General features: G+C 36.4%; 2 protein-coding genes across 2 annotated transcripts in view; both read right to left on the reverse strand.

Annotated features, from left to right (window-relative positions):
* Positions 1–11,399, reverse strand: part of LOC110380570 (proteasome adapter and scaffold protein ECM29) — a 31,811-nt gene extending 20,412 nt beyond the window's left edge. The window contains exons 1-23 of the mRNA XM_064034094.1: positions 11,239–11,399; positions 11,006–11,124; positions 10,687–10,815; positions 10,308–10,426; positions 9,797–9,922; positions 9,260–9,371; positions 8,864–9,003; positions 8,544–8,640; positions 8,152–8,241; positions 7,949–8,034; positions 7,442–7,554; positions 6,846–7,001; positions 6,322–6,448; positions 5,670–5,786; positions 4,953–5,256; positions 4,368–4,542; positions 3,686–4,063; positions 3,137–3,341; positions 2,622–2,763; positions 2,348–2,455; positions 2,125–2,238; positions 1,877–1,991; positions 1,327–1,510 (exon numbers count right to left, since the gene is read on the reverse strand). Coding sequence (XP_063890164.1) covers positions 1,327–1,510; positions 1,877–1,991; positions 2,125–2,238; positions 2,348–2,455; positions 2,622–2,763; positions 3,137–3,341; positions 3,686–4,063; positions 4,368–4,542; positions 4,953–5,256; positions 5,670–5,786; positions 6,322–6,448; positions 6,846–7,001; positions 7,442–7,554; positions 7,949–8,034; positions 8,152–8,241; positions 8,544–8,640; positions 8,864–9,003; positions 9,260–9,371; positions 9,797–9,922; positions 10,308–10,426; positions 10,687–10,815; positions 11,006–11,124; positions 11,239–11,290 — 3,308 coding nt within the window. The 5' untranslated portion in view covers positions 11,291–11,399. The remainder of the gene's footprint in view (positions 1–1,326; positions 1,511–1,876; positions 1,992–2,124; positions 2,239–2,347; positions 2,456–2,621; positions 2,764–3,136; positions 3,342–3,685; positions 4,064–4,367; positions 4,543–4,952; positions 5,257–5,669; positions 5,787–6,321; positions 6,449–6,845; positions 7,002–7,441; positions 7,555–7,948; positions 8,035–8,151; positions 8,242–8,543; positions 8,641–8,863; positions 9,004–9,259; positions 9,372–9,796; positions 9,923–10,307; positions 10,427–10,686; positions 10,816–11,005; positions 11,125–11,238) is intronic.
* Positions 11,400–15,246: 3,847 nt separating this feature from the next.
* Positions 15,247–19,508, reverse strand: Elgi (early girl). Its single transcript, XM_021340580.3, has 7 exons — positions 19,230–19,508; positions 19,011–19,153; positions 18,614–18,696; positions 17,829–18,034; positions 17,274–17,429; positions 16,701–16,831; positions 15,247–16,402 (listed from the first exon to the last, which is right to left on the reverse strand). The coding sequence occupies exons 1-7, from the start codon at positions 19,317–19,319 to the stop codon at positions 16,264–16,266; spliced, it is 948 nt and encodes a 315-aa protein (XP_021196255.1). The 5' UTR covers positions 19,320–19,508; the 3' UTR covers positions 15,247–16,263.
* Between the last annotated feature and the right edge of the window lie 370 nt (positions 19,509–19,878).

Raw genomic sequence — 19,878 nt, forward strand, 5'->3', positions numbered from 1 at the left:
ACTGGGCATGACGTCCAATTTATAAAAATCCGGCCTTGAGATATCAGCATTTTTCTAATGCTTGCAGGTACCTCGAGGATAAAATTACAGGTAGGCCGATCTTTCTTCCCTGATTTGTGGCTGAGTTTTATATTTTCTAAAAAGGACACACGCGAGGTATTGGTCAGCTTTTCGGAAAGGTTTTGTTCGAATATACAGTCCAATACTTCTTTTTCCGTAAGAGCAACCGGGACCCCAATGACTGCTATTCTGGGACGACGTTTGGAAGGCTCTTCGCATTTTAGGCCAGAAGAAACGAGTTTTTCGGAAGCTTTCAGTTTCTCAATATCTCCTTTGCTATCCGCACTGATTATCACGCCTCCATTCCTAATTTTTTTCATGCCGCGGACTCGCAGTTTTAATTCTTCAGGCGAGATTATTTTTTGAACTAAAGTTTTTGTGTCGTCACTGGACTGCGTCCTATCTGCAGGGTATATGGCTAAAGATTGGAAATTGGCTGGGCGTATTAAATCTTGTCCTTTTTTCACCACATTGGCATAAGAAACACTTCCAATATTCCGATCCTTTTCAACTGCCTTTTTTATTTCTTCGATCGAGTCTGCAATGTCCTGTCGACCTTGAAGATGCTGAATGGTTACTTGTGCTTGGAGGGCTTTTTGCTTAAGGGACTGGTACTGTACCGCCAGTTGAGATGTCCCATGCGAGACTTTTCGGCAAAGGTTAGTGACGCGCAACTTCTGGTCAGTGTTCATTTTTCCATCCGCCACGATAGTGCAAATTTCAGATAGGATTGTCTCAATGGCACCCATCCATTTCTGTATTTCTGGCGTACAGATAATTTCAACTGCAACGTCTGTGGGCGCCGATGGCTCTGGGTCTCTTTGTTGATGTTGTTCTGAGGGTAAGGGCGTTGGGGGTGGGCTACGTCTTAGCAATTGGCTACGCCCGAAAGGGCTTAAACCCGGGTTAGACATACTAACACAGGGAAATCAGCTCGGTTCTAATAGTTTTAGTTCATCTTGTAGAAACAATGATGCCTCACTTAAAACAACGCGACACACTTTTCAATATTACGACTCCGCATAATTATTATAATTCGTAATTAATTAAAATGTTTCATTATACTCAGCACAATAGTCACGACCGCTTAGTCTTGAGTCTAATCAACAATAATCACGTGTAATAATCACGAGTGATGGTACATATGGATGAACATAAGTGAGTGTATAAGGAGTGTAAATTAGGGTGTACATAATGAGAGTATGTAGGGAGTATACAAGGGGAAACACATAACTACGTAACTTTAGGTACCCTGTACAAACTTACCCAGTAGGAGCCTTCCCAAGCTGTCCTTCCTCAAATATCTTAGTATCCTCAGTGACCTGCGCCACAGACCGCTTGCCACTGGTCAGCTGCTCTATGATCTGACCCACTAGCGCCTGTTTCTGACTCTCGTCTGAGTTCTGATAGACTAGCGACAGACCTTTGCTGGCTACGTCTTGTACTATGTCTGTGGGAAACAGGATAATTTTGTTTGTATATGAGTTTATGTTTTGTTATAGTGTTAGTTATAAAGATAATTTAAAGAGAAAGATAATTTTCTATGGATGGACCCTAGTTGCCAAGGGATAAATAAAATAGCGTTTTAATTTGAAGTAACTTAAAATAGGTGTTATTTATTTTTGTTGCAAGTCAAGAGATTGTACGGGGGGGGATGAGCAAAAAGTTGAATATTTAAAGCGACAAAGACCGAAATGCCATCCCACCCGCCGTACATTAATTGTCATTATAAAGAGTTGGTTTTCATCTCTGACGAGTATATTTGATAATTTTCGGCAGAATTTGGAAATGTGAAGAGAAAAGATTTCAATCTTACCGCTATTTTCTGATAAGAAGTCCATAAAGACATCTTGCAATATTTGCAGTTTGCTCTTGATTGGCTCTCGTTCTGGACAGTTCTTTAGCAACGCTAACAACCAAATACTGGTCGCCTAAACAAAACATTGAAACACAAATATTACTCCTCCTCTTAATATAACTCCACTAATTTAAAAATAGAATTATATTTTTATGAAGGTTTAAAAAAAGAACACAATAATAATTTATTTTTAAATTAATTCTTACTTGTCTGGAATGTGGATGTGGATGTCTTCCAATCTTGAAGAGCTCATGAAGCAACCACTCTAGCAGCTGATCGTTTTCTTTTAAAGCTTCCATATTCTTTATTTTTGCCGTACCCTACAAAAAAAAACTTTTTTAACTTTTCTACTAAAGAAAATGTAGGAAGTAACCAAATAACACATATTATCTCCACATGCATACATATGTACTAAAAATAAAACCTTACCTCTTTAGGCAATTCAGTCCACAAATCCCTGTTTTCATTAGAATTTACACCTTCCACACATAACACCAGTGACTCGCCTATTTGCAAATGTATTTCGAACTCTTTGCTCTAAAAAAAAAGAAAACATAACAATAATCAACAACGATATTATTTTGAATTCAGAACGTACAGAATAAAAAAAAATGAAAATTATGTTAAATTTTATTTCTTTCTCAGCTGGTACATTTTATTTATTTTATTTAATGAAGATTTGGAATGAAAAATTGTAACTTACATCTTTAGCCATTTGCAGGAATCCCATGACGATCTGTTTGGCAAAAGGCAATCTTTCTCCACAACACAGAAGGCCAAGCGTGAACAGCGCCCTCTCTTTTAACTTCGACGGCAGTTTCGCGTTGCCAACTATCTTGAACAATCTAAATAAAATTAAACAGAAAAATAATATTTGTGAAAACAAGAAATTGAAGGGCAATATTTGTATTTATTACATTAAAACTCAAGTAAAACAACTCCCAAAAATCTTAAGAATTATTTCGGTACACAATTAACGGTAATAAACATAATTCTGAATAGTAACTTTCTGTTCAGAACTTTCTATACTGAATTATATTTACTAGGTACTAGCTTGAGAAAGTTGTATCACAAGCGTCCCGCGGGAACTACATACTTCCACTTCTACTAAAAATAGCCTATGTCATTGATAGTGTAGCTTTTCAACAGTTCGCACAAACAAAAGAAAATAATCAAGAAAATCACTAAGATTATAACTTAGTATAAATGTTCACTCACCTATCAGCTACAATAAACTTGGTAACATCGCCCTCTTCAACATTCGTATCGCTCTTATTAACATTGAAAGGGTTATCACTCTTCAATAATTCCTCCTGTTTAGCTGACGTGTTGGGCAGAGGTAAGCCGCTGCAGCGAGCGAGGAGAGAAATGGCGGAACATGACGAGCTTACGAGAAGCGGTTGTGGGCTCGATAGGAAGTTTGCTGTGGAGGTAAGGTTATTGTCATAGATTGACTGCGGATTTATTTAATTTGTATATCCGTTTTTTTTGTGATGAGATATTGAAAGACATAATTTTCTGTTCGTAATCTACTTTCGGCTTTACGGGTACCTTTTGTAACAGCCTGTATAGGTTATAGAAATCCATCTTTACATGCTTTGCCGTATGTTACTGCCGTTTAATGTTCACACTTCGAAGTATGAAATGAATGTCACAGAAAATAGGAAGATTTTCTCTTATAGCTGGCAAATATTCAAGATTTGGTAGTTTGATTTAAACCATTCTGTATAACATATAATACAAAGGGTAGTAAAAAATAAAACTTACCAAAAACAACAGCACCTTCCTGATACGGCTCCCAATTAGCCGGACTGAATCCCTTCCCCCCAAACTTCCCCCTCTTCGCCAACACGACACATCGCTCACACAAGTTCGACACGGCCGACAAATACCCACATTGGGCTTCCAAATTCTTATTACTCTTCCCTTGTATTACAAACTCCTTGATCTCCTTGTCTATGGCAGACTTCTCGCTGGTATTGACGGTAATGATGGCATAGATAACTGAGGCTATTTCGCGAATATCCTCCTTGGTGCTGGTGGTGAATAAATTGCGAAGGAATGGGAGTAGGCTCGTGTATTTTGAAGACATTTTTTCAGGTACACAGCCGACGATGTCCAGGAAGCATGATAATGGCATTATTTCTGTGAAGGTAAGATTATGGAGCTTGTTTTAGAGAAAATGAATGTATGTATTTTTTTTTTTTGTGTCACTTTAATTATCTATCGCTATCAGATTATCGCTCAAATGCCTATTTGTTTAATTTTTAGGGTAACAGGAAGGCAACAGTTCACTCTTACATTATATTACGGATAGAGCTCTAAGTGCGAGTACAACTAGGTTTAACCGTCTACAGCTAAGTGTAACTGGCCATATGCGGCTAAACTTTAATTGTATTCTCTTATCTTCAGTTAGAATTAGCAGTAATAATAATAATGTAATAAATACCTGGACTAGCATTCAACAGCGACGTGATCATAGTAAGGTACCGCTCCAACACTTCAGTGTTCAACAGGTTATCGTAGAAATACTTCGCGAGGAGCGGCGACTTCGCGTTCGGGTGGTTCGAACAGTCTTTTAGGTTCGCGTCGCGGTTCAGGCACATTCGCATGTAGCGTAGAATCTGTAGGAAAAGTTTTGTAGCTTGAAGTGACAAAATTCATGTAGGATAGTGTAATATGTCAGATAGGATATTGCAAAAAAACTGTCAAAAATACTACGTTGTTGTTTCTAATTAGTATATAAACTTAAACTTTTGCTAACTAATATGATATGGTGCACTATTTGATTCGTTTTTATTTGAACCTACCAATCTGACAAAACTGAACACAATATTTTCGAGCGATCGCTTCTCAAGAATTATCTATGACCAAGGGCCGATTTTTGAATCGCCTGATCACTTGTAACTGAATTACACGTTTGATGGTTTGATAGCTTTTGCATAGAAAACACTATTAATATTTATCCCACGGATGATTGAATGGTTAAATAATCGGACCTAAAGAAACAAAAAAGATCCATTAATCTACTAACCTCCTGATAAGTCAACGGATGAAACTGCAGCACCTGATTGCCGACCACAAACCGATGCTTAGCATTGGACCCCTTCTTCCTCTTCTGCATTTGATCCCAAATATAATTCACTACTTCCCTAAACTTTGGCACTTTAAACTCTTCGACTTCCGGTGCTCTGTCCTTGTCTTTCTTAGAAGAATCCTCGTCTATGGTGACTACTGATGCTTCTTTCTTTGATACGTTGAATACTGCATCCTCTATTTCGCTGGCTCGTGAGGTACCGTATAGACATTTTAGTGCTTCCGTTGAGATGTCGTCTTGACTGAAATATAATAACAAAGTGTAAATAACAATGGCGAACTTTTTTGATGCACTGTTTGAGTTTTAAGTTGTATACATAAGTTTTTTTTTTCAATTAATATAAATATTTTGTGAATACGTATTAATTAAATGGCGAACTCCTATATGTTTTATATAAATCTGGAAGTGTCTTTACACAAAAAATACCCATTATCAAAATTTTTATCAAAAAAATAAACGGGAAAAATTGTTACGAGGCTTTAAAATTATGTCAAGCCCGATTACTGTAAACAAGAAAAGATTAGTTTTGCTTAAGGACGCTAACTTATTATTATTTTTAAAGTGCAACGTAACTTCTATCTTTTATGTTGTTTCTCTATCACGTGTGTATACAAAAAATTATAAATAAACATAAATAAATAAATAAGTGCTCACCTGTCTCCACTAGCCAATAACAGCAGATATCTAGACGGCACATAGTCCTGCGGGAACACGGCCGCGGAGTAACGCATCGCGATGTACCGGATCATCGGCTCTTCACTGTGCATGTAGCTAAAAAAATGATAATTATATTAACTTTCGTAATTTGGTCCATCATGTTCCTTCTCAAGCACATTACGTACTCTTTCGAAATTTGGACTTGAAATAATTTTAAATAATACCACGGGTAATTAGTAACTCTTAAAGGATGAGGTTTGGTTGTTTTGCTTCTGTCGATAAAGATCTAGGAAAATCGATATAACAACTATGTTAACTATGTACCTAAAAAACCACTATGACTACATAGTGGGTATTTACACAATGTTGACAATGTAACCTGAAATGACATGCTATCCATGGAGATAAAGAATGGGATTACAAATTCTGCATGGGTAGTACTATTAAAATAGCGACTCCAAGAAATAATTCTATATTTACAGTACTTATGCCGTATTTTAGCTAGTCTATCTATTTATTTGTATGCTCAGAAGCCCACAATAGTGACAAGACAAATAGCATATATATTTTCACACACAACTATGGCTCAACCATTTCTGTGATATAAAACCCCTATGGTATGTGTCCTATGTTAAAATATAACACTTACTGGTCCAACAACGCGAACAGCGCCAACGCCTGTGGTTCGTCGAAGGGACTGGTTTTAGCGCTGTCATCCACATCCATCTTGTCTCCTTGTGACGTGCTAGCCGACGCAGTGGAGGTTGTCGCTTTTACTGCGAGAATAAAGTAAAACATTAATTCAATCTATGTATACTAATATTATATGAGCTGAAGAGTTTGTTTTGTTTCAATAATGCGCTAATAACAGGAACTACTGGTCCGATTCGAATGAATATTTCAGTGTTAGATAACTTTAGGTGTCGACGCTTAAGCTATAAGCTACTTTTTATCTGGGTTGAGAACTACTTTCTGCATGTAGCTAAATAGTAGTGTATATGTTATTCTGATGTATAAGCCATATTACTGTCAAGTTTCATGAAAATCCATGAAGTAGTACTTGCGTCATATGCTATCAAACTGCCCTATGTTCAAAATTTTATATACGAATACGAACTTTTATAGAGGAACTTTCGCCTTTTTAGTATAGAAGATTTCATTCGTTTTTCCTACCTTCAGCATTAATCTTGAAGCCAGCCGACATCTCGAGCAGTGCGTCTCTGAGCGCAGTCTTCATCTCGGGCACGGCTTCTGGAATCTTCTTCACCAACTCTTCTAGTAGCGCGAACTGATTGTTTATAGTGTCGGGACACTTCATTGCTAGACGACCTTTATGAAAAGAAAAGTAGAAAAAAAAAATTATTTATTATACACTGTTAGTACAGAACTATATAGGAAAATACAAACAAATATGGATGATTATATTATTCGGTCTTATCGCTAAAAAGCAATTTCTTCCAGACAGCCATAGAAATAATTCGGCTAATATCTAACTTGTGATGAAAATACTTTCATTTTCTTAAGTTAGAATACGAATACATAGGTATGCAATTATAAGCGCTATTGATTTAGGGAATCAAGAATATTTTATGGCTATATTTTAGGTTATCAGTTATTAATTTTACCTGAAGGCTACAATTATATCTTTAATGTAACTTCCATAAAGTTAAAGGTGTCTACTGAACCTAATTCACCTCAGGTAAAAAAATTATACAATTTTCAACTCTAAGTGAAAGACTTAAGATTCATTATTGCTCAGCAGTACAAACCTAAACACATGTAGGCCTTAGGATGTTGTTCAGCGTGTTCATCTGATCGGATGAGCTTCAGCAGTCCTTGCAAGAATACTGTCGCTACCTTCTTCAGCTGAGTTTCGTCGCCACTGAAATAAAAATGTCAAAGTAAAATAAATATCGGCACTAGGGTACTAATAAAATTCATCATCATCATCTGCCTAGTCTTTTCCCCAACTTATGTTGGAGTCAGCTTCCAGTCTAACCGGATGCAACTGTGTACCAGAGTTTTTTGTCGTATCTATTCTACATCCTCAACCCAGTTACCCAGACAACCCAGTCTGTTTGTTGACAACCAAGTCTGGTTGTCAGACTTTCTGGCTTCTAAACCCGTAACGACTGCCTGATATTCAAAATTCAAATGATAGCCAGACAACCAGGGACGAATTTAACATGCTTTTTTATTTTTTTATTAACATCACTAAATGTTGAAAAGGGATGCTAATATATTTTGCTATAACTATATGAGTTATAGTGACTCACCCATTAATGACGTTTAGAAGAAACACTAAAGCTTGGTTCCTTAACCTTGAATTTGTGTTCGGATCAAACAGGGATGAAAATACAACCTGTAAACAAACAACCATTACTTATTTAGTTATGTATGAACAGTCTATTATTGGTACAAATATTATATTAATTGCTACATAATTAGTGAATTTATGTATCGAAAATGCTATGTTTACCTGTACACAGTGAGGGAACATAATCGCCGGGCCGGTGGCTTTGTTCAAATACTGAATCAGTTTCAAACGCAGTCTTGTGCACGCTGGTACCTACGAAAATAAATATAATGCCATTCAATAGAGTTATTATTTACTTGGTAAACTATGAAAGTCGTTATGTTGTCAGAAGACTGGAAAACAGGCAGTTTTAATCAGACAAGGTTTAATTTATTTAAACTACACATTGAGGCTGTGCAGTCAATTTATTAGAAACTATACTGCCTTTAATACTGTAAGTATAGACAAACAGCTAAGTTCAAACTTGCCAAAGAAAATTGAACTCAAGTGTACATAGAATAAAGTTTATAATAATAAAGAACAACAAATACGACGATTAAGGAGATTGAGCTTACCTTGCGGTCATCTGGAGGAACCTTCATGCCTCCCCAAGTGCCCAAATATAAGGAGTATAATGGAGCTACCACTGACGGCAGAGACCAGTCTACAGAACTGTAATATAGTAAAAAATACCATTACAGTGTATAGGCTAGAAAGCAAAAAATCCTAACAAATTTTTAAGAGATTTGTAAAACAGAATTAGGTGATAATTCTTAAGAAAAATTAAGGTTGGACTCAAAATGCAACCTCGCGGAACACCAATTCAAAAAGATCATTCCATTAAGTGAATTCATTAATAAAACAGTTAAAATGCGAAATTAAACAGTTTTTTTACCTGTTAACCCTAATAAGCGGGCTATTCGCGCAATTGGCAACACTGAAACGCGAGTCCGCCGCAGCTACGATCAACGTTAACAGTGTATCATTCATGTTGAATATATCCTTGGCTATAAAATTCACTATGGACAACTTCATCTGTAATTAGAAAATCAACACTATTAAAAAAAATACATTTACTACAAACTACTAAATTTATTACTCACACAAATAAACATTGACTTCATTACAAATAATAATGCCCTTATTGGTCATTCTTGTAGGTTTGACTAACGTACCAACGGCATTTCTATGTATGTGTATTGTGCTTTGTACTGTTTGTATGTGTGCGTTAATGGGCGCATCATTTCAGTTCGAACAAGCTATAGCTTAAGTATTTCTTTGTTTAATTTACCTCTTCCAACTGGTTAGGATTTAACTGATTCTTGTCGACGATGCGTTTGTATGTCTTCATACTCATTCCGGGCGGGATTTGGAACTCACTCTCTCCAGGATTTGGTAGTGCCCTAAAATTTATAAAAAATTAAATTACCAAAACTACATCCTTACAATACAACCTTAAATATTGTTAAACCATACTAAAAACCATGGTTCTAGAAAATACTGGCTTTAGATTAAGACCACTTACTTTGTTTGGGATGATGGTTTAAACCTAGTACTAAACCTGATATATTTTTAAGACCATGTTTCATTATAAGGTAGAAGTTTCTATTTTGTCAATAAAATTTTTGATGGAGAAATCAATTATTGTAAATAAATAATGCTGTAATAAATAAGTGGACAAATTAGCAGTATGTAGAAGCCACCAGTAGCTTTGAATGCCAAGTGTACTACAGCAATAGTTTTTTAGTGTCATTCAAATACTTAAGACTAATCTATCCAACATATTAAAAATATGTTTCAAAACCTACACCAATAGTCTGAAAATTACCTGTATGGTAGAAGTAGCACATCAGTGGCAAACTTGAGTATCAAGTTGGCAACTTTAGGCTTCTCTTTCAAGTTCAGATCATTTTCCTTGATGTTGCCCAGCAATGGCATGACTAGCATTAGAATACTGTAACAAAGAACATAGACAAAATAAGGCAATGGCACAGGAAGCTGATAAATAATACTTGTGCTAACCCTTTTTCTACCACATAGTGAAAAAATTAAAGGTCTTCCAACTTCGTCTATGTGAAATTATTTCCAGCCTTTTTTTGTAAATTCAAGTGTGTGTTTCTTTATTGTTATGCTTTCACACAAAAACTTCTTAAATGAATAAGATAAAATTTGGCATATAGGAACCACATTTCTAATTTTATCTCAATCAGTTTTTTTTTCTTTTCACCTCCAGTTTAGATGTAACTGGAGAATAAGATAGAACTTAGTCACCAAACATGCTTGGTTTATCCCAGAATATGCTGGTAAACTAATGTCTTTATTATTGAAAATAGTCTCACCCATCTTGATGTCCCTGTGGTTTGTTCTCAATGGCTTGCAACAGAGACGGGGCCAAGCTGAGCTGCTGGTCATGAGGCAGCCTTGGGAATCCCATAGTTATGTAGATGATTGTGAAGTTCTGAAACAATACATTTTATAATTACAAATGATAGTTGAAAAATCATTAAATTAAACTAATATAGTTAAACATTATAATCGTTATACAACTTCTATTTAAAGCTTAATGCCAGGATCAAAAATATTTTGTACCAGATTTGTTTATAATCATGATGACATAGCAAAAATACATACATTCTAATTTCATGAATCAAAACACCTTTTAAAGCCAATATACTTTAAAGATCCTTATTATGATTATAATGCTATTGAAATACTTACAACAATGAAGCTATTAGAAGTGGGCTCCATGTACAACTGTAAGAGTGTCTGCACCGGCAGCTGGACATCAGCCCGGCACTTCACTCTCTTGTTCACATGCACTAGCAGCTCCATCACTTTGGTACGCACCTACATACATACAGACATATAAACAAATAGTTTATGTAAAATAATGGTTGGCATAGTAACACAAAGAAAGCTGACAAGTGTGTTGATAATAAAAAGTAAGGAATATGTCGAACACGTCTGTTTATGAGATATTTTGGATAAATTAACGACGCAAGCTTCACAGGTGTATGTAAATAAATGCAACCCTGACCTGTTCATATGGTGACGAAAGCTTCAGTATGACAGGAGGAAGGAACCTGTTCAAGCAACTCTCGAGCTGATCATCACTGTCCGCGTTGCCTAGACGCAGAAACACGCGATCCAGAAGCACTGGAAACAAACAAACGAGCCTAAGATATGCGCTAAAGAACAGCCGGTCGACATGGTGTAGGTTATCGCACATTTGAGCACTTTTACTGGAGTAATTGATATATAACTACTTACACAAATCATTGGAACAATCGTTCCCACTCTCTGTTACTTCCATTTCAGACATTTTCGATGTTTTAATTCACAATAACTCCGCAAAGTTTGTGTTGAAGATGACAAACAAAAATATTTGACAGCTGCTTGCTGTTTGACGTTTCATCTCCGAACGCGTTTCGTTTCATGCTTTATTCGATTACGCCTTGCAAGCGAATTCATGAAAGCTAGCAGCCGTTCGATCAATATCGCTAGGTTTTCTAAGAAAACGGTTGATATTCCTAAATAGATAGGTTTATAAAAAAGGACCATCAAAGCCCGGGCGCAGCTTAGAACATTGAAAGGCTTTACGACCCTATCCCATTCAATGACGTGTTTTATGAGCACCGGCGTCTCCGCGCAGCGCCTAACGTTGCGTCAGTGGCGGATTTACCAATAGGCCAAGTAGGCCAGTGCCTAGAGCGGCAGATTTAGAGGGGCGGCAAATTTTGCGAATTTTTTTAGTTTTTTTTTATATTTATACGAGTACACAGTCCATATAAAATAAACGTTTAATAGACGCACTGTAATAATAGGTTTATGTGATCATGAATTTTAAAATACTCCAATAGCGTTTCAATAAAAATAAATTGAAAAATGCGCTCGCTTCGCTCGCGGTTTCTTCATCATTTCTGGTTTATTCTGCGCTCTTTGAGTCCAATCTAACAAAAAGTTAAAGCACCGAAGTAGCAAAAACAACTGACCCTCTACGCTGATGATTTCTAAGCTGTTCAGGAGGTGGAGGACTTTTGTGTCCCAAATAATTTCACTTTTGTGTCCCAAAACTCAAAAAATTTCGCGCTCGCTGTGCTCGCAACTTTTTCACTTTACATTGGTTTTTTCAAACTTGTTTGAGTATTTTTGTGTTCCAAGACTCAAAAATTTCGCCTTTCACTTGACAGTTACTTTTTTCTAATTTCTTTAGATATCATTGCGTCCCAAAAATCACAAATTTCGCGCTCGCTACGCTCGCGGCGTCTTCTCTTTGCAGTGGTTTTTTTTCATACTTGTTTAAACTCGTTTTGGTACTTTACTGTTCTAAAACTTAAACATTTTGCGCTCGCTGCGCTCGCGGCTTTTTTACTTGACACTGGTTTTTATAAAACTAATTAGCGGTTTATAACTTTGCAGTGGTATGAATCCGGTTTCTTTATGTTAAACCTAGCAAAAAGCACCATGAATGATTTCTACACGATTTTTAAGTACTTCAATTACAATTTTAGTCCGTGATTATATTGTGTCGTTTTTTTTGGGGGGTGCTCAATAGGTAGTCCTCCCCGGGTACCACCCGATGCGGCGTACGCCTCTGATCATAGTACCCGAACGAATGAACCAATTTCAATTTAGTTTTTTTTTTTTTGTATTACAGGTGTTTTACGGGCTTTTACGGGCGAGTTTCATGAAAATCAATTGAGCCGTTTAAAAGTTGCAGAGGTTTTACGCTTTAAAGTCGCTGTCAGATAAACTTGTTAGGTCAACATTAAACTCTTCGTTACATAGCGGGTTGCAAAAATGATCTAGTAACTGACAGAAATATCATTAAGTTCACAATCATTAGGGGCGGCAAAAATGTAATGGCCTACTAGCGGCAAATTTGTAAATCCGGCACTGCGTTGCGTACAACCATGAACGTTCGCTGAACGCAACATAAAAGTTCAGGGAGATAGCGGCCTTAGGCGAAATACTCGTAGGGCAACAGCCTGATACTGAAGACTACTTGCTCTTTACTTTCCAAAAATATATATTCGAAAGTAAATCAATGAGGGTTTTCTAAAATGGCAATCCACGAGGTATCAGCACCGAGTCGTCAGGTCTAATAACTGTCAAAGTGCTTATCTTTACTATGAATAGTGAACGATTTTAGTGTTTTTTTTATTTTATAATTAAAGCACTGCATTATTGTTTTACTATTGCGGTTGAGTAAATAAAAAAAACTAAATCATATTGTGTTAACAAATTTTTCAACAAGCTTTTCCTTAGTACCAGTGACTTTTGCACCCTCTCTCTTAGCTCAATTTTTAGTTCGGAAACCTTATTCTGACCGTAGTCCATAATAAAATCAATAACCCTTCCAATATAACAGAATTTCAATAAACAATAAGTTCGGCACCTACAATTCCCTACTACACTCAGCGGCACGGAATCTGGCCCAAGCACATTTGGGCCTTATAACCATTATTTAAATGAAAAATCGGAATTTTTATTTTAAAATTGTTTAATTTACTGATTTTCCAAAAGAAAATGACTAACAAACCACAGAATTGTGAGAATTTTCATTAAGTTTCATTGAGTTACAAAACAAAGTCCTTTACCGCGATAATCACAATAAACTTTTAAATTCAACATTTTTAACAAAACAGAAAGTTATCGAATTTTAATAATGGGTGTTTCTTCCTCTTAATCTGATGACTGCCTGCATACGATCTGGCATGCTCTGGATGATGTTTTTTATCTCCACCTGAGAGATCTCCTCACAGGCAGCTACCTGCGCCGTTTTCAGTTCACTGAGAGTTCGTGGTGGGTTACGACTTGCTCGGACCTGTTTTTCAAGCATGTTCCAGACATGTCCTACAGGATTCAAGGCTGGGTTTCTTGCAGGCCAGTCCAATTTTTGAATACCGACCTCGAACAAGTAATCGATTACGCAAAGAGCTGTGTGAGGTCGAGCATTGTCCTGTATTAAACGAAATTCTTCACTTCCTATGAATCCCTCACAGGGTAAAACATGATTTTGAAGGATCTCTTCAATAAACCGCACTGTTGTCAGACGACTTTCGACAACCAATAAATCAGTACGGGCTTCTGAACTTATGCCTCGCCAAACCAAGATGGACCCACCATGAAAACCGACTGTTTGCTTGGTAGTGGTGGGAAGAAACCATGCTCCGCGCATTCTCCATTCACATTTACGGCCGTATGGAGCTCTTAAGACGACTCTGCATTCATCAGTCCATAAAATTTTACTCCATTGGTCATGCGTCCAATTTGCATGTTCTCTTACAAACCTAAGTCTGGCTATGCGATGGTGCGGGAGAAGTTCCGAGCCTCGAGTTGGTCTTCGAGCACGCAGATCCCGTTCCTCCATCCTGCTTCTTATTGTGTGCTTACGGACGTTGACTTCTCTTGCTGTTTGCAAAGGCTGGCGTATCTCTAACGCAGTGAGAAACCGATTTTTCATTATTGCACGTACGATAAATCGGTCGTCGTGCGCCGACGAACACCTTACACTGCCACTTTCTGGTCTTTTTGTGTAAAGGCCAGTCTGGTCATACATTTTCTATGCATATTTTTTACATGTACGTGGTGCACTTAAAGTTTCAACCCTCTTCCGCTGCGTACGCCCTTGACGTCTTAGCAACACTACTTGAGCAACTTGAGCTGTAGTAAGGGTAATTTTCAGATCAAATTGTGAATAAAAGAGAAACAAAAAACGATCATAATCATTAGTTTTTTTGGAACGTGCTTAGTACTTCGGCAATTTCTATCTGAATTTAAAGTTAACTTTCTGCTTTGTGTTCCAACAACGGAATCTGTTTCTAGTGTTATAAAAGTTAAACAGATACACATTTTTCTGTATTTTAATTAACAACTACGAAATTACTGACAATATGTCATATGAAATTAGAATTTACAACGGCTATCTGGGCTGATATCTACTTGTGTTTGTTTGGGCCAAATTCCGTGCCGCTGAGTGTATTTGACAGCTGTTTGGACCAGACGCATACGTGGCGCCACCCGGTGGCAGAAAAAATTTCAAAAACCCTCCGTGTAAGTTATGTATTAATTTCAAACAAACGCTTTGATAATAGATAATACTGATTCGAAATTATATTTTCCGCATATTTGATTCAAATGTAATAACTAAATCTGTTTCGGATCAGCTTTTCTGATTTAAGCTCAGTGTAGATCACAGCGAGCCGCATTAATTTCGGGACTAGATTATATTCTACAAAAAATCATTGTTGTAAAAAATATTAATAAAACAGAGTATTTCAATTAGTGATCAGTAGGTATATTTATTTAAAGATTGAGCTAAATACATAACATAGATTACCAATTACAAGGCAAAGAATAATCAAATTAATGTAGGTAGGAATAATAAAATTAAACTGCAATTAATCATTCTGAGCACACACCGGATTAGCCAAGTCAGTAAACATTATTTTTCGCCCTTATAAATATACGCTAGCTTATTTTGATGGCAGTGTGTACACAGCATTAGACAAGGGTATTTTACAAAAACAATGATACACTATTTGTAAACATAACACAGCATTCAATCACTAATTCAATATAAAAAAACTTATAAAAACTAAAATATTTAATTAATACTTAAATTTTGAATTCCATAACATTGAATCAACTTAAAAAACTTTTAGTAAATATCATTTCTATTTCATTTCTATTCGGAATGTCTTCAATCCAATGTTACTCATACTAGAAACTCACATACTTCACACCTAAAAATATTTCAACACTCATTATTATCAAATATGATTTGTATATTATTGTACAATAATCATTGGTCTTATAGTTGCCAGAAAAATACTTTTTTAAAATGCCAACATAATTTATGGCTGGCCACACAGTTTGGCTATGTGGTGTTATTATTGTTAGACTATGGTTCATATTGGCAGAGTAGTTTGTCGTGGGGTCGCTCAGAGATCCAGGGCGGCTCCTCAACGCCGCGCGTATTTTACTTCGAGTGCGGCGACCCTGACAATGTGTGTACTGGTCTGCGGAGGCACTAAGTGGACGGACAAATTCATAGCACAAACATGAACTTCATAAGAGCCTTATCAGGCTATTGTCAACAGATTCTCAATATACCCTGTTCTAATCCATTGCAGAGTGAATGAAGTAACCAAAGTATCAAGAAGTTTTCATTCACATCATTCTGGAAAATTCTATAAGACGCTCTATAGTCAGCACCTCCGCATACAAGTCACAGTCTAATTTGAGAGCATATAATATGTCACTTGAACACCATAATCTTGGGGTCCTCTGCTACTCTATTCCGTGCGCGAAGATCATGACGAGGCCTGGCTCCACCATCATGTGTTCGTCCACGTGGGTATTATCACAATGCAGTACTAAAACTGCTTGTTTTCCTGGGACCCTTTTGCAGACGTATTTTTCGTATAACCTGCAATGAAGAAAATAAATATTTTTTTTATTTAAACATTTTTGTCGAATCATTTTTGTCACCTATATTTTTAGGGTCTGGTGAATGCTTATTTATACGCATTAATGTTAAAGTTCTTACAAAAGGTTGTAGCCTTTTGGCCTCCTTTTACGAATATGATTCATACAAGTGTTCATGACTAAATTACCAACAAAGGATTTCTTTTTGTGAAATTCTCTTTCTTTACGATGTGCGTGAATTTCATTTGCAACTATATTTACATACAAAGAATTTCTTGAAATAATATATGTATACTTGCCTTCTATTATTTTGTCTGGTTTCGAGTGAGGACAGGCCGGGCGGCCACCGCCGTTCGTGACAGTTCTCCATGAGGTCGTCTATTATATGAGGTGGGCAGCCAGATTCTGATAAACTTCGCTTGATCATCATCTGAAAACAAAACATAACCTTTGTAATTTGATTTTCACACGAGAGTATAAACTATCCAAGTACATAAATCGGTAACTGTTTCGCGAGGCTTGTGAGGATGCACCTCATAATGTATGTAATGTATGTAGGGCAGAAAGCAACTATGAGTATACCCTTTTTTTTATCAGAATACTATCAGAAAAGTTCATCAGTCATTAAATCCTACTATTATCATAATCTTACTAATATTATAAATGTGAAAGTTTGTGAGAATGTATGGATGTATGTTTGTTATTCTTTCATGTAAAAAGGCTGGACTAATTTGGTTGAAATTTTGTATGTAGATAGGTGCTACCCTGAATTAACACATAGGCTACTTTTTATCAACACACCACGCGGGCGAAACCGCGAGCGGCAGCTAGTCATCAGTAATTATTGTTAAAAGTATGCCACAAATTCCCACCTGTAGTACATCATCAGGAGTGGAGATCATGCCGCCCCAGCGCGTGACCCGGGCGCGGGCGAGGGAGTTAGCCCAGCGCACCACTTCCTCCCTCTCCATCTGATCTGCCAACGCTCGCATCGAAGGGTTCGAGAGGCGCATCGCCCGCATAAATTCCTGCAACAAACATTTCTTGAAAAACTAATGTTTCATTTTCTGAAAATAGTTTCAGAATTTTTCTCTTTGTTTTTATAAAATGATACAATGAACAAATAGTAGATTTTCTATGTAAACATATAAATAACAATACAGTTAATATGCATTGTTAGATGCATGAGTGACATGATCAAATAGCTTGAATAATATATCACAATATGACATACTGGTTAATAAGAATGCCTTATTATTCTATGTGACATGAACTTTGTTGTTGTGTATAGTAATTTAATAAACAGTTTGTTGATTGAACATACAAATCTCAAGAACTAATAGTCCATTGATCCTGCAGTGAAAATATGTATTGAAATTAATATTGTACGAATCTCACAAAATGAATAAAAAATTACTTCAAAATACCTTCAACAATGCCAATTCTCGTTTATGTTCGTTTATAACAAGTCTTTGTTCTGCCAATTCCTGCTCGTAGTCATTTAACTTTCCCTGATGTGTAGCGATGAGCGCCCGCAGTTCACGGACACAATTGTGTTCGGCCAATTCATCTTTCGGTATCACAAGTCCGCAGCCTGCTTCACATGGCATTGGCCTTTTGGGATTATATTCACCTAAAAGTTAAAATAGAGTTAATTGTGGCTTCACTTTATGTTAGAAAAAGATGAAGGTAGTGTGCAATGTATTGTTGTTACGTACCCAACAACACTTTGTGTTATCAGTAAAACACTCTAATGGATCTTGTTAATGATTAGATCTGTGATTAAGTAATTGAGTATTCTCTAGGAATTAAAGTCCATACTAATATTAAAGATGTGAATTTAACTGTCTTTCACACTATATATGTACTAGCTGGTGCCCACGACTTCGTCTGCGCAGGTTTAGTATTTCGAACAATATGTTTACAAATTGTAGCCTATGTGTTATTCTGATGTATAAGCTATATTATTGTAAAGTTTCATTAAAATCCATTCAGTAGTTTTTGCGTGAAAGAGTAACAAACATCCATACATCCATACATACAAACTTTCGCGTTTATAATATTAGTAGGATGGGCAGGAAAACCAGAAGAATTGCAACATTTAAATCTTAATTTACCATTACCACTTTTAGTGGTAATTCATAAATTTAAATTTACTGCATCAACATCATTAAACAACAATACATGATTATTTAAGGAATTTTTAACATACATTCAACTAAATGGGATGCCAGTGAGTCCAGTTTGAGTACAGCGTTGCACCCATGCGGTGCGTTGTCACAACTTGTGCACAACCTGAAAAGTAAACATACCATTCTTATTGAAACATCTTTCCCTCAATATAATAACATTCTCTGTGACTCAACCATGTACATACAGCATAAAGTTACATTATATTGATACACTCAACAATAATGTTTTGATTCACAAACATTTGCAGTCATTACAGAAACTGTGATACAATCAATTTCACAGAATCCATAATCTGGTAATTACAACACAATTATATGCAAACAACGAGATATTTATTATATAAGCCCTTGCAAAACAATCACAATGTGTGACCTACAAACCAACAAGAGCCCATGACATTCTTATGAAATATTCACCTTGATAACAAGTTGCGCAGTATTCGGGGCACAGGTCGCAGCTGGCTCGCGGTGACGGCCTGGCGGTCCACTGGGCAGGTGGGCTGGCGACTTATCCACTCCGTTATACAAGCACGACAAAACGCGTGCTCGCAAGCAGGGGCCTAGGCACACAATATACTCATATAACAACAACATAAACACTCCCTACTTAAAAAGAACAATCAAATCAACACAAACCTGAAGCGGATCCTCTAAAACCCCTGAACAAATAGGACAGATGAGCTCTTCATCAACGTCACCTTGAAATCTTTTGATTTCAAATCCCATGTTTGTTATTTTCACACAGGATTGACAAACATCAGTCCGGTGTGTATCTGCGTGGAATTTTGACTTGTTGACTATTTATGAAATTACAATTGAAGGAAATGCCAATAACAAAATAAATTCAGCACAGTTTGCTTTGCTTTCCTTACAAAATTAAGTAACAACGTAACCACAGACTGCCTAGACTTCTCAGTTGTAGAAAACTGACAATGTCACTGAATGTGTGTGCTGTCAAGTTTTTAGTCGACTCAAAGAATCTGCAGCTGCTATAAACTGCAGTAGTCGATAAAATTGACAGTCAAGGACACCAGGACACCTCTAAAAAAACATGAATTTGTCTCTGGTCTACGATATTAATGTTGCTACCACTTTATTTAAAAATACCATTGGTATTTAAAAAAATGTTTCTTGATTCAATAATGTAGTTGTTTTATCTTCATGATTTATTAATTCATTGAAAGGTATAGTTAATACACACTAACGGCATCTTAAATTGGTTTATATAAAATGGCATGCCAAACTCAATGAAGCTTTCTTGTATTTAAAAATACATTGATAATGG

The sequence above is a fragment of the Helicoverpa armigera genome, chromosome 4 (assembly GCF_030705265.1).
Source record: "Helicoverpa armigera isolate CAAS_96S chromosome 4, ASM3070526v1, whole genome shotgun sequence".
Taxonomy (NCBI): Eukaryota; Metazoa; Arthropoda; class Insecta; order Lepidoptera; family Noctuidae; genus Helicoverpa; species Helicoverpa armigera.

Excerpts from the sequence above, each read along its gene's own strand:
- Elgi (XM_021340580.3), bottom strand. The coding sequence starts at position 19,319 with ATGGGATTTGAAATCAAAAGATTTCAAGGTGACGTTGATGAAGAGCTC. Across the intron at positions 16,832-17,273 it reads CTCCTGATGATGTACTACAG|ATGATGATCAAGCGAAGTTT; the intron begins GTGGGAATTTGT and ends TTTTGTTTTCAG. Across the intron at positions 16,403-16,700 it reads ACCAGACAAAATAATAGAAG|GTTATACGAAAAATACGTCT; the intron begins GCAAGTATACAT and ends TCTTCATTGCAG.